The sequence below is a fragment of the Rhinolophus ferrumequinum genome, chromosome 9 (assembly GCF_004115265.2).
Source record: "Rhinolophus ferrumequinum isolate MPI-CBG mRhiFer1 chromosome 9, mRhiFer1_v1.p, whole genome shotgun sequence".
Classification (NCBI taxonomy): domain Eukaryota; kingdom Metazoa; phylum Chordata; class Mammalia; order Chiroptera; family Rhinolophidae; genus Rhinolophus; species Rhinolophus ferrumequinum.
Genome location: NC_046292.1, coordinates 74341824 through 74354333, shown reverse-complemented (window position 1 = coordinate 74354333; position 12510 = coordinate 74341824). Strand labels below are relative to the sequence as shown.

Below are 12510 nucleotides of genomic sequence, written 5' to 3'. Positions count from 1 at the left end.
TTAGTTCGCTTGCTTGCCAGGAGTAATTCACCACCCAGGTGACCTTTTTCCTATACTTTGATGAAGCAGTGTACTCAGTGGTCATAAAAAATCAAACTCAGAAAGACCAAGATCCAATTTTGCCTGTCAGAGAAATTGGCTGTGGAACTTCTGGCTCTCATCTGACTCTTTTTGTCTCTACAACTAAGCATATCAAAGATTTCATAGGAATTATTTTTCTAATAAGATGAGTTCCAGAAGTAAAGATTGTATCAAGATATCAAAGTATTGCTGGATTAGAATTTGTCTATTTATTTTGGATCCCAACTTTAAAAGATTGGCAAGTAGCTCCAGTACTAAAATAGAAGTGTGAGGGAGACAGAATGCATACAAACTACCTATAAGTCCCACAGGAGGGGAAACATTTGCTCGAGATAAACAAGTACTTTTATCAGAAATCTCTAGTGGAAAGAGACCATCTGACAGCTTCCTGTGAACTAGCCAAAGTACCCTTCAGGGTAGCTGGTTCTTCGTGTAGGTAGAACTAACAAATACATGCATTTTTTAACAAAACAGAAGAAATGAATGGCAACCATTAGTTAAAGAAGTCATTTACCTCCAAACACCCATGTTTGGGATATTGAAAAGATTGCTTTTAAATATTCTTTCTCTTCCCCCAAACCCCTTGCTCATGCATGCACACACACACACACACACACACACACACACACAAACATGCAGGCCTTTATTTGAAGTGTTTACTCAAACCATTACTCTGACAGCTAACGTGGAAGGTATTAAAAGTCCGAGGCTTTCATCAGTGTTGTCTCAGTTTTCTTCATTGCACGGGACAGCCATGAGCAGAATCTCAAAGGCCTGTCCAAAAGTGACTGACTGACTGACTGACTGACTGACTGCTGGGGGATTTCCCAGGTCTGCTTCCACACGCCTTAGGGCAGCAGGCGTCCTGCAATGAAAGAGCACTGTCTGCAGCTCACCATTCCTCCCGCCACTGCTCCCGGAAGTGCCTTATCTTCCTACTAGGTCCCCAGGTCCTGGAGCAGCTGGAAGATAGAGCCTACTTGGGATGGGATCCCAGAATAGAAAAAGGGCATTACTGGACAACTGAGGAATTCTGAATAAAATATGGACTTTAGTTAATAGTAATATATCAATATTGGTTCATTAATTGTGACAAATGTATCATATTAATGTAAAATGTTACTAGTAGGGAAACTGAGTGTGGGGTATACGGGAACTCTCTGTGGTCTCTTTGCAATAATTCTATAAAACTAAGACTGTTCTAAAATTTCTAAAATTGTTTGTTTTACAAAATTAAGCGTTCTGAAATTTTTTTTAAAGGTTTTAGTGCCAAAGAACCCCACATTCATGGGGAAAATGGTCGAAGTGGACATTTATGAATCAGGAAAGCATTTTATGAAAGGGCGGCCAGTATCAGACGCCAAAGTATACACACCATCCATCAGCAAGCCATTAGCAAAAGGAGAAGTCTCAGGTTTAACAAAGGTGAGTAAAAAAGATGCGTTCCTCTCCACCCTGCTAGTAAAACGGCAGCTGTGGAAGCACAGTGATTCCAGAGCATGTTTCTGTTATCATTTATCGTTCCCTTTCTATGTATGCATAAGGTTTTAATCCTTTCTGACAGATTGAAATCTGAATTAGAAAGATGCAGTTTTGCTGATGCCTTTAGTTTTTTTTCTTTTCTTTGCCTGTAAAGGGAGTAAGCTGTTTCTGCTTCTAGGCTAGAAGCAGAAGGCAAAAGCCATTATTTTCAGGTGAAGGATTTAACACCGAAGACGATCGGAGCCAGTATGTGTCTATGTCAGTAGATCCGGAGTGGAAGGGGGTGAGGAAAGGAGTATTTTCTTGCTTTACCAAGCTGTTTATAATATAGTAAAAACATACCGTTAAACAGGCACTAAACCATGTTAGTGTATATTCTTATGGTACCTTTCTCTAGGGTGTCAGCCGCATGTCTGCTTTAGTCATGTGGAATGAAAATTAAACATTTTTTTTCTTTCTATAAAAAAGTAACCTGACCCCTGTTTTATACCTTGGTAAATATGGCTGTTTGCCAAACCCTCTCTTACATTTCATTGAGCCATAGTTGTAAAAGCTGATGGAGTGTGAAATGAAAATGTGTATCACATTTCTAAGCATCATTTGATGTCCTCTCTCCAACACAATTGTTAAGTACTCCAAGAAAAGCATATAGCAATGACTTAACATACGGGAAAAAGATAAGTGGTATTTATCTGGCCATATAATGCCAAAACTGTTTTAATACATGTATTATCTTTTCCCTCAAAATAAATTGCTAGGGCCTGTTAATTAAACTTTGGGAGGAGTGACAAAGAGGGTACTATTATCTGTATTCTCACTTAGTACGGTAATACACTCTGGTGTCCCCAAACACGAGTGACCCCTCTCACGAGTTTGACAAGTGCATGTGAAGAATCTGTGTGTGCAGCCATCTGGCTGATAATGGAAGGATGTCGAATAGCCTTTGTCCAAACCCTGCCAAGTGTGTCATCCTGCTCGACCAGGAGTGAACTCTAAAACTTGATAAGCATAACCGTTAATGTTTGCTGTTGTTTAAAAAAATAAACACTACTTGGGGGTTGGGATGGATGTCCAGCACAGAACAATTTAATTCAGCATTTTAATTAGATTGCTAGAAAAGTGGGTGTTGATACATTAGCTAACACTTCAGAAATTTTTAAAGGAAATTGGTTTTTTTTTTTTTTTTTTTTTTGCTTTTCTGCACAGTGTGTTTTACAAGCTTGATTTTAAATTGCCACAGTAAAAAGGATTACAACAAATGGCAGTAGTGGGCAAATTATTATTTCAAAGGCCCTGACTGACTTAATTCCTTCGTGTATGCTTATTGAAAAGGATGGTGTTTTAAAATATCATCATTAATAATATATAAATCAGGAAAATTAGTACCCTTTTATTTCTTAACTATAATATTACTTTCTAGAAGGGCAGCCTCATTTAAATTCCATGGGGCAGCCTTTTCTACTCTACTCTTCCTCCCTCTGGCCTGTGAAAGGTGTTGTCATCAGTTCTGCTACCCGCCCGCCTCTGAGCCGCAATGGCCCAAAAGTCCGAGGGGCGATGAGGATAAAAGTCAGTTAGCTGCTGGCCCCTGTGGGCCTCTAGCAATAGTCGTCCAGCGTGCAAATATCGATTGGGGTGTTTACATTAAGGTAAACATCAAGCAAGTCCTTTGTCACCATTTGTGATTTCATATAAATTAATGAACGTAGCTTTGTGCTTCATTATTTGTCTTCAAAGATATGTCGAACTCAGGGTCAAAAAGCCTTCGTTAATGAATGTGTCCTGATGATAAAATGTTTTTGCCGATGACATGAACCAAAATAAACTAAGCGAGAAGAGAACAGCTTCCATTGTTTTGTATGCTTTAGAAGCAGATGATAGGTTATAATCATGTCTCAGACATTTCGGGCCCTTTGAACACTGATCAGGGTTCGCGAATGAAAAAAAAATCAGCTGAACTCTGCGGAGGATGCCTTAGGGTCAGGTAAACCTGGGTTTGCATCTGGACCTGCCAGCTTACCCTGGGCACGTGACTCCTGAGCTTCAGTTTGGTCTGTTAAATGGGAATGATCATCTCTATCTCATAGGGTTGCTGAAAGGAATACATTCAACAGTGTATGTGAACCACCTAATCCTATTTCAGGACCGTAGTCAATGGTTACTAAGCGGTCATTGCCCTTCCCCCAATCTAGTTGCATCTAGAAAAATCAGATTCCGAAGATGACCTGGCACTAACAGTTTTGGTTTTGTTCCTTATTTTACCACGATCATGCTGCACGAGGGCAGGAGAGGGGGGGTGAATTTCTCTATTAGGATCATCTATTCAGTGCCTGAGAACTAATCCCATCAGAATTTCTTCCTTTCAGAATGTTCTAGGCTTTCCTGAGTTTTTCTGGAATGATAATCTGGAAAGGCCAAAGCCTTTAAAGCAAAATATTGTGTTAAAAAATTATTTTCCATAGTAAATGCATTTCCTTATTTGAGAATTTTATGGTTATTTTTTTAAGTATTTGGTCCCAAGCTACTTTGGACTTACTTTGTCTCACTTTAGGCCCTGTTGACATCTTTTGCTCAAACTGGAGAGAAGTACAACAGATTAGATGTGGAGGCATAGGTTGGGTGAGAATCATGAGATCTGGATTACAGAATTCGGACATTTGCGTGCCATTCACATTGTGTGACCTTTTTACATCACTTAGGTTCCCTGACCCTCAGTTGTCTCTAAGATTCTGTGATTAAAATATTTCATTTGACAAAAATGGATTGAATGCTGACCTCGTGGCAGGACTTTGAAGTCTATAAATATTAATAGAAATCACGCCTTGCATTTTCAAATAATAATAGGTAAATGCCTGTTAACATGAAGGAAAAGGAATGCTGTGTTATAACCTAAGTCAAAAGGTTGCTGTCCACTAAGAAATTATATTCTGGTAGAAACAGTAGGATTATTACTATTCCTCTTTTCCGTTTGGTTAGAGGAATGGAGGATTGGAAGAAGGGGAGAATAGGAAAGGTAGACACAATTAACCTGACTTATTTTAGTGACTATAATTTATTTCAGAAAACGGTTATGGAATAATTATCCAATGGAAGGCATCGTAGATTTCAAAGGGATAAATATAAAAGAAAGGACAGAGTATGAACGATTATCTGGAAAGTGTCTGGGGACTTTGTTTTTAGGAGGAAGAAGGAACGAGAGGAAGCAGGAGATACATAAGTTTTCATACCTGGTCTAGGGTGACAATTCTCAGGGATGGTCCCCAGACTTACAGCATCAGGAATATCTGGGAACTTGTTAAAAAGACAAATTCTCACACTTCAACCCAGACCTGAGTCAGAAACTCTGAGAGTGAGACCCAGTAATCTGTTTTTGAGCAAGCTCTCTGGGTAATGCTGATGCCTGGTGAAGTTTGAGAAGTACTCTTTTAGGAAAATGACTCTCAAGTAGGGAGCAGTGTTTGATATTTATAAAGGCAGTTTTAATATTTTAATGTATTACATATAATAAGACCAAATTTTCACAGTACCAATTTTAGAAAGTAGAGTTGAATGACTTCTTGGATGATGAATATTGTCTCTCATCTGTGTATTAATAAATCTTCCTAAGGGGGTTATAAAAATGATGGTAGAGATAGACAAAAGTTGTATGTGAGTAAGGAGGAGTTGGAGGAGGGGATGCGAGCTTTTTAGTGAAAGGGGCCAGAGGAATAGGAACCTTGAGAAAAACACAGTTTTAAGACGTTAAGAGCATTGATATTTTACCATGCTCTCTCATGGAACCTAAAGTTATGGTAACATATCCTGTTCAACGTGATGATCTTTTTATACAACTGAAGTTTCCTCAGAAGATTGCTATGCTGTTGAGTCATTCCATGTGAATAAAAGCTATGCGTAAACACAGCCTAATGTCACCTGTACCAAATCCATGACCATTTGATAATATGAAAAATTATCTGAGGGCCATCATCAAAGATTGGGATCAATGAGTTGTTTTAGCTCTATTATAGAAATTTTCTATTATTGAATTTTCGAGCATCCAGAAAAGTAGAGAGACTAGTATAATAATTTCACATACTCATCACCCACCTTTAACAGTTATCAACTTATAGTAGATCTGACGTCATCTGTGCTCTTATTTACCGCGTTCCCCTGCTTATTTTCGAGGAAATCCCATTTATCATTTCATCTAAATATATCGGAAAATATCTCAAAAAGATGAAGATTCCTTTTAAAAAAACAATCACAATATAGTATCACATTAAAAATAATTAACGTTAATTTTTTATCCGACAGTATTCACATTTTGCAGTTTTGTAAGTTTGTCTGGATTGGGATACAAATAAGGTCTTCCATTCATTTCAATTAGTTGGTATGCCTTGTAAATCTTTTTTAATCCATAGGCTCTCTTTTCTCTTTTTGTATTGCAGTTTATTTGTAGAAGAAACCAGGTTGTTTGTCCTGTGGCATTTCCCACAGTGTGGAATTCACTAATTGCATCCGCTCATACAGTTTAACAGGGTTCTATGTTGCCTGCTTGTTTTATAAATTGGTGGTTAGACTTAGAGGCTTAATGAGATTCATATTTGAGTTTCTGACAGGCATATTTGTTATGGTGCTGTGCATTTCCATGATGAGGCATATAATGTCTGGTTGTCTCCCTTTATGATGTTATAGTTGATGAGCATTTCTACATTCATTGAGTCGCTGGGGATTGCAAAATGGTAGCATTCTAAATCTGTCTTTCCTTCCTCATGTATTAGCTGAAAGTACTGCTATGAAGAGAAACTTTCTCGTATCAATTTTTATTTACCATGAGGTACAGCTCATACAGGGAAGGTGAGTGAAGGGCTTGGTACCTTCTATTTACCAGTTTTCAAAATTTGAGTTAATTCCCTAGTGTCTTCCAAAAGTAAAAAATGAGATTTTTCTTAGTGTTACTATAAACATACACATTTTTACATACTTGATATGCTTTTACCCTTTGCAGTTACTATACTTAATTGGTGCTCAAATGGTTGCATTTGGGGACGGTTAGAAGCTCTTCAGATTGGTTCCTCAATCCTTTTGACATTGTTTTCTCAATTCATACTGTCCTCCAAGTCAAATTCAGGAATTGTCTGTCTTAACATCTACAACTTCTTTTTCCACACTCAAAATCCCAGTTCCCTTTAACACAACATAATTACGCACTTGCTTTATCTTATAAAACTTACAGAACTGTCTGATAATAACCGTACCAACACTACGAGCAACATGTGATTACTAAAAATGGTTTAAGTTGATGTGGTGGTTTTGCATTTGTTGTTCTTAGAGTGTATCTCTCTAAGGAAGTACAGGCAAATAATTGTTTTAAAGTCACCTGAAATAGATCCTCTCCAGGTAATTATAGCAACAAACCAATACACAATTAGGAACATTTGTTTCACTTTGTTTCCAGTCTTTTCTTAGAGGTTTTTCTAAATTTTATTTCATAATTATGTAAATTCTTTTGCAAAATCAACTCTGTGAAAGTATGTTCTAAGGAATCCACCTTCCGCTTACTGCTGTCCCTTCTACCGTGTGACCTCTCTTACCTATTTAAAGATTTATTTGTTTTTGTTTTAGTTTTCACTTTATTCTTTCAATGGTTCAACAAGTACATGGACATGTTTTCTGTCACCTTTTTCTTAGATAAATTGTAGACACTTTTGCTATTTTCACTTAACGATATATCTTGATGGTTACTGCCTAACAATATATAGAAATTCAGTGAATTTTTTCAGTGATTTTTGTTAGGCTGTTAAACAGAATACATGAAAGTCTATATTGTTCTAGCGTCTGAGATGAATAATATTACCGTATGAAACCTAACATCTTTTCAGTCAAAGAAAAGGTAGAATTACCTTACAGAGACTGTCAGCTCCTACATATGCAGGAGTTGAGTGCAACATCGTGGAAGGCGTCACGGTGGCCAGAGAAACAGTAGGACGGTCAGAAGGTAGGAGTGGTCAGACATTTGAGCAAAACAAAAAAGGTTCAGAAGCTAACAATGGAAGTGAAAACCTACATCCCAAAAAAGAAGATGCTTTGGCCAGTGGACTTCATAAAGTCTGAAGACCATCCTAATTTAGAAATAAATGCATCTCATTACCTTTATACATTCGATACCATTATACATTTGATGCATTTATTTTCCTTTGTTGAGTTCATGTTTACCAGCCAGTTTTCTGATTATAATTTGCCTTCCTGTGCAAATCTCCCTGCAGGAAGAAAATAGGTTTGTTCAGCCCTCTAGAAGTGTGTCATTAATAAATTGGGATTCTAGTTTTATACACTGGTTTCCTGTGTCCAGTCCATGTGCTCTTTCTTGTGGGTGAAGGTCAGTTTCTGAGCTTTCAAGGCTCTTTGCCAAACCCTGGACCATGTTAAATCCCCAACTCATCAAAGGCTACCTCATGTGGCCTCTTGAAAGACAGTAAGAGATTTTTCCTCCTTGTGTACCCACTGTGCCGTTGGCTAAATACTCTATGCCTGCTGCTGTGACTCAAAGCTAGCACTTCTGGGGCAAGTCCTGTGCTAAATAACTCACCTGCATTCACTGATATCATCCTCAGAGCCCAGTGAGGAAATTACTGTTATTCCTACTTCCCAGATAAGGAATCTGAGCATCAGTACCTCAATAAATAACTTATCCAGAGTCACAGTTAAAAGGTAGGAGAGGCAAGCCAGGATTTATGTCCAGGTCTTACCAACTTTTAAGCCTGTGTTTTTGTTTTTGAATCGTGGTAAGAATATCGTTGTTCAAATATCTCTTTGAGACCCTGCTTTCACTTATTTTGGGTATATACCCAGAAGTAGAACTACTAGATCATATGGTAATTCTACTTGTAGTTTTTTTAGGGACCGCCATACTGCTTTCCACAGTGCCTGCACCATTTTACATTCCTACCAGCAGTGCACAAGGGTTCCGATTTCTTCACATCCTCATCAACACTTGTTTTCTGGGGTTTTGGTTTTGGTTTTGGTTTTTTTGGTAGTAGCCATCCTGATCAGTGTGAGGTCAAGCCTGGATTTTTAAGCCCAGGTCCACGCTGCCTTCCGTTTTGATTTGCATGAGCCTTATTTGATAATTTCTGGACAATAGTTTCCTTTCATATACCAAAGTTACACTGGATTACGGGGGAGGGGGGCCGGGGTGGAATAAAATGATGAGAAATGAACAGGACCGTCATCTTCTCTGTGTTCTGTTAAAAGTTGTAGTCAACTTATAACTCTGCCTTAGGAAGACAAGAAAATATGAACACTGCTGCTGCTTAACCAAGGCTAACTAGTTTTACTCCTGATGTTCCTTCTCTTTTTATGGCCTGTATTCTAACAAATCACTTGAACCCTACAATTTCTAAGATCAATACTTAAGAAATCAGAGCTATTTAGTGTCTGGTAAAAGACAGAAAAGAAGAAAATTCTCTTCTAATTCTAAACTTATAAGCAGCTAGTTTTATTACGAAGTTTCTCTCATCTTGAGTGTATTCCTAGCAGTTAAGAATTGCTTAAAGAAAGAAATAGTAGGGTGGGTTTGTGAAAAGAGCTCAGGATTTGGAGTCTGTCAGGTTTCCGTTCAAACAACAATTACAGTTTCTCTGGTCTTGTACAGCTGACTTCCCTGAATCACAGTTTCTTCATTTGTAAAATGGACATAACTGATTCACAAAGGATTAAATTAGGCAATGTGTATATAGTTACTGGTACATAATAGGTATATTAATATTTGATGAAGGAATTCAATAAATATAGCTTTAAAAATCAGTAATTCCTGGTTTTTATTTTAATTTTTTTACTTTAAGTTTTTTAAAAAATACTTTGTTTCCATTGGTTTTCAGTCTACAATAGAGTATCGCAATTAAGAACATGGATTCTAGATTCTGATTACCTGGGTTTGAATCCTTGTTTCACCACTTACAAGAAATATGACCTTGGGAAAGTTGCTCAAGCTCTTTCCACCTCAGTTCTCTCCTCTGGAAATGGGGATAATAATACTGTCTTTCCCCAAAAATAAGACCTAACCGGAAAATAAGCCCTAGCATGATTTTTCAGGATGACATCCCCTGAACATAAGCCTTAATGCGTCTTTTGGAGCAAAAAATAATAAAAGAGCCAGTCTTATTTTCGGGGAAACACGGTAGTACGCACTTCATAGGATTTACATGGATATGGCTTAGCCGTCAGTAAATGTTGGCTACTATTAATATTACCATTATCAATTTGTGATACAGGCCAAGGCATTATTTTACTTTAAGCAATGAAGGTGAAAAGCACAACCTTTTATCATTTTAAACGTAATCGTCAGCCATGCTATCCTACAAAATGGCAGATGAAAGCAGACCAACTTAGGAGTTTCCTCACATAATGAGAGTGACAAATTAACAGAAAAAGGCTCAAGAACAATCTTGTAGCATTGGCTATTCTTACTGACAGACATTTTTCCTCTTATTCTTTATGTCCCTTTTAAAGGAGAATATTCTAGAATGGAGAGCTGGACCTACCATTCTGTTTCTCACAAATGAAGGGAAGACTGCCCCAGGGTGTCTGGCTGCCACCTGTTTCTCATCTATTGGGACTTTGATCCTAATAATGGATTCACTTGAGCAGTTAGATAGCTCAGCACCAACACAGCCAACTGTGCTTAGAAAGGAAGCAGAAGTTTTCAAGGGTGGCATGGTTTGCCTCATTACCAGACAAAGGGCCAGCAGGATATTCAGGTGTACTGAGTTTTATGTACAGGCTATGCTGTATTTTCAGAGCTTTGACCCTTAGAAAAGCACTGTTAAAATGCTTTCCTCTCCGTCTAACATTCATTTCCAAAGCCACTGAAGTGAAAGGGTCTATTAGTTCAGGGCCAGATTTGAAAGCACATGAAAACTGCATTCATGAGGTTAAGAAATGGCTTAATAATTAAGTTAAAACCGTTGAAAGTGGATCTGATTTCAAACAGATCAGCTAACCGTGTTAGAGGCAAATAAGGGCATGTTCCTTCCTCCTTTTCCGTCCACCCCCAGACATTGGCTCCAACCCTAAGCAGTTTTTCTCATTTCTTGTTTTCTTTTTTAACTTTATATAAAATTGAGTTCTTCATTTGTCCGTATGTTAAATTGGTGTCACAGTTAAAAGCATAGTCCATTTTCTCATATTGCATCTAATTAATTTCTTTTGCACGCCCATTAGGGCATATTTGGGTTTCCCAGTCTAGATCCATAGGTTTTATTCTGTGCTGCTGAGCTATATTTTATTGGACATTACAGCTGAACTAGTATGATGATGTTGATTCAAAATGTGTTTGGTATGTTTGCATTACTTTCCATGCTCCAATTTGAATACCATCCAAAGTATCATCACAGCGAGCCAATGCTGAACACTTAGCTTTCTTCATTTCACTTCCATCACCAATCGTGCAATCACTGATGATAATTTTCCTCCTCTTGAGGCTTGTAGCTGAGGCATGGTGAAGGGAATGGCATGCAGCAAGGAACTAATTGTGAGTTGGTAATAATAGCTACCACGCAGTGAGCCTCTACTTTGTGCTTGGTGTTAAGGCTTTTTACCCGTGTTACCTCAATTTATCATTCTAGCCTGGCCTAGAACACATGAAGTATTCTTCACACTGCTGCGCATTCACAAAGAGGCACATAGGGTGGGATGGGCAGATACTTTCCCCACCTCTCTGTCCTTTGCCCACGTTGGGGGGAAGGAAACAGGGAGCCAAGGCAATGGCATGGGCCGACTCCCAGAGCAAGGAAGGGCTGAGGGCAAGAGAAGAGAGTCAGGCCCCCTGAGCTTGAATCACTCACACCCACATGCAGGTAATACCTGGCTGCTTATGATATGTTTCGGCATTATTGAACATAGCGTTATCTAGGCACTAGACTGAATATTGGATATAGAAACAATAAATGTGATTTTGAACTTTAAGGAGATTTTAGTCTGGATTTTCTGGTAGTACTGCTATTCTGTTGTAACCCGTGTAGGGAGGGATTGGGGTGAGGGAGAGGGTCTTATGTAGGTGCCCTAGCTGCCCTGTGCAATATAATTGCTCTTGTGGTTGAAGTTTTATAGGTGATCTTTATCAAATCTAAATGAATTCATTAGGAGCAAAAGTTATTCTCCATCATAAAAGCAACAAATGGAAAAAGCTTCCTTATGAAACCCAAAGCCATATTTCAGAAACCCCCAAACCTAAAAGGTCATCTGAGCCCAATCTCCATCCCTACTGGCTGGGGCGAGGCCGACTCCAGGAGAATATTATCTCCTTTGACATTTAAACCCACGTGTCCAGAACAGCTCTTTCCTGCTCTCATTTTGGCTACATTACTTTCCTTCAAATATCTTTCTTTCTTACGCAGTCAACAATTATCAGTGCCAAGTGTAACCATATATCTCAGTTTATCTGGGACAGTCCTGGTTTTTACCCACTGTCCTGATACAACTAATAGTAGTGCCCTTTTTACACTCCCGCAAAGTATCCCGGTTTGGATGATAAAGTATTTGGTCATCCTGTCAGTTCCTAAAATAGACACAGCACTATGCTAAGCACTGCTTGGGATGCAGAAGTGTAAGAAGTGATTCCTGCCCTCAAGGAGTCGAAAGTCTAGTTGGGAAGAGAAGATATGTGTGTATGAAACAAAATCTATAATATATCAAGTACTACATTTGATGGCATCATATCATAAAAGGATTGGAAGATAGGAAACTCTGAAGACTTGTGGTATGGGTCAGGGTTCTTTGTAGACAACAGAAAACAGTTCAGTTAGTTTAAACAGGAAGGAGTTTAAAAAGGGATACTAGAGAGTTCACAGACTTGTTGGAAGGTCTGGGGAGTAGACTTTGCTGAGTTTTCCTGAAAAAAACCCCAGAACCACATCGAGGCTGCTGGTAAGAGATATTTCCTCTGCCCTCTGCCCCAGCAAGGGAGAG

General features: G+C 38.5%; 1 protein-coding gene across 4 annotated transcripts in view; it reads left to right on the top strand.

The window, feature by feature from the left end:
- Window positions 1-12510, top strand: part of CDKAL1 (CDK5 regulatory subunit associated protein 1 like 1) — a 623742-nt gene that overhangs the window by 590778 nt on the left and 20454 nt on the right. For all 4 annotated transcript variants that reach the window (XM_033115842.1, XM_033115843.1, XM_033115841.1 and 1 more), the window contains one exon: window positions 1342-1506. In XM_033115842.1, coding sequence (XP_032971733.1) covers window positions 1342-1506 — 165 coding nt within the window. The remainder of the gene's footprint in view (window positions 1-1341; window positions 1507-12510) is intronic.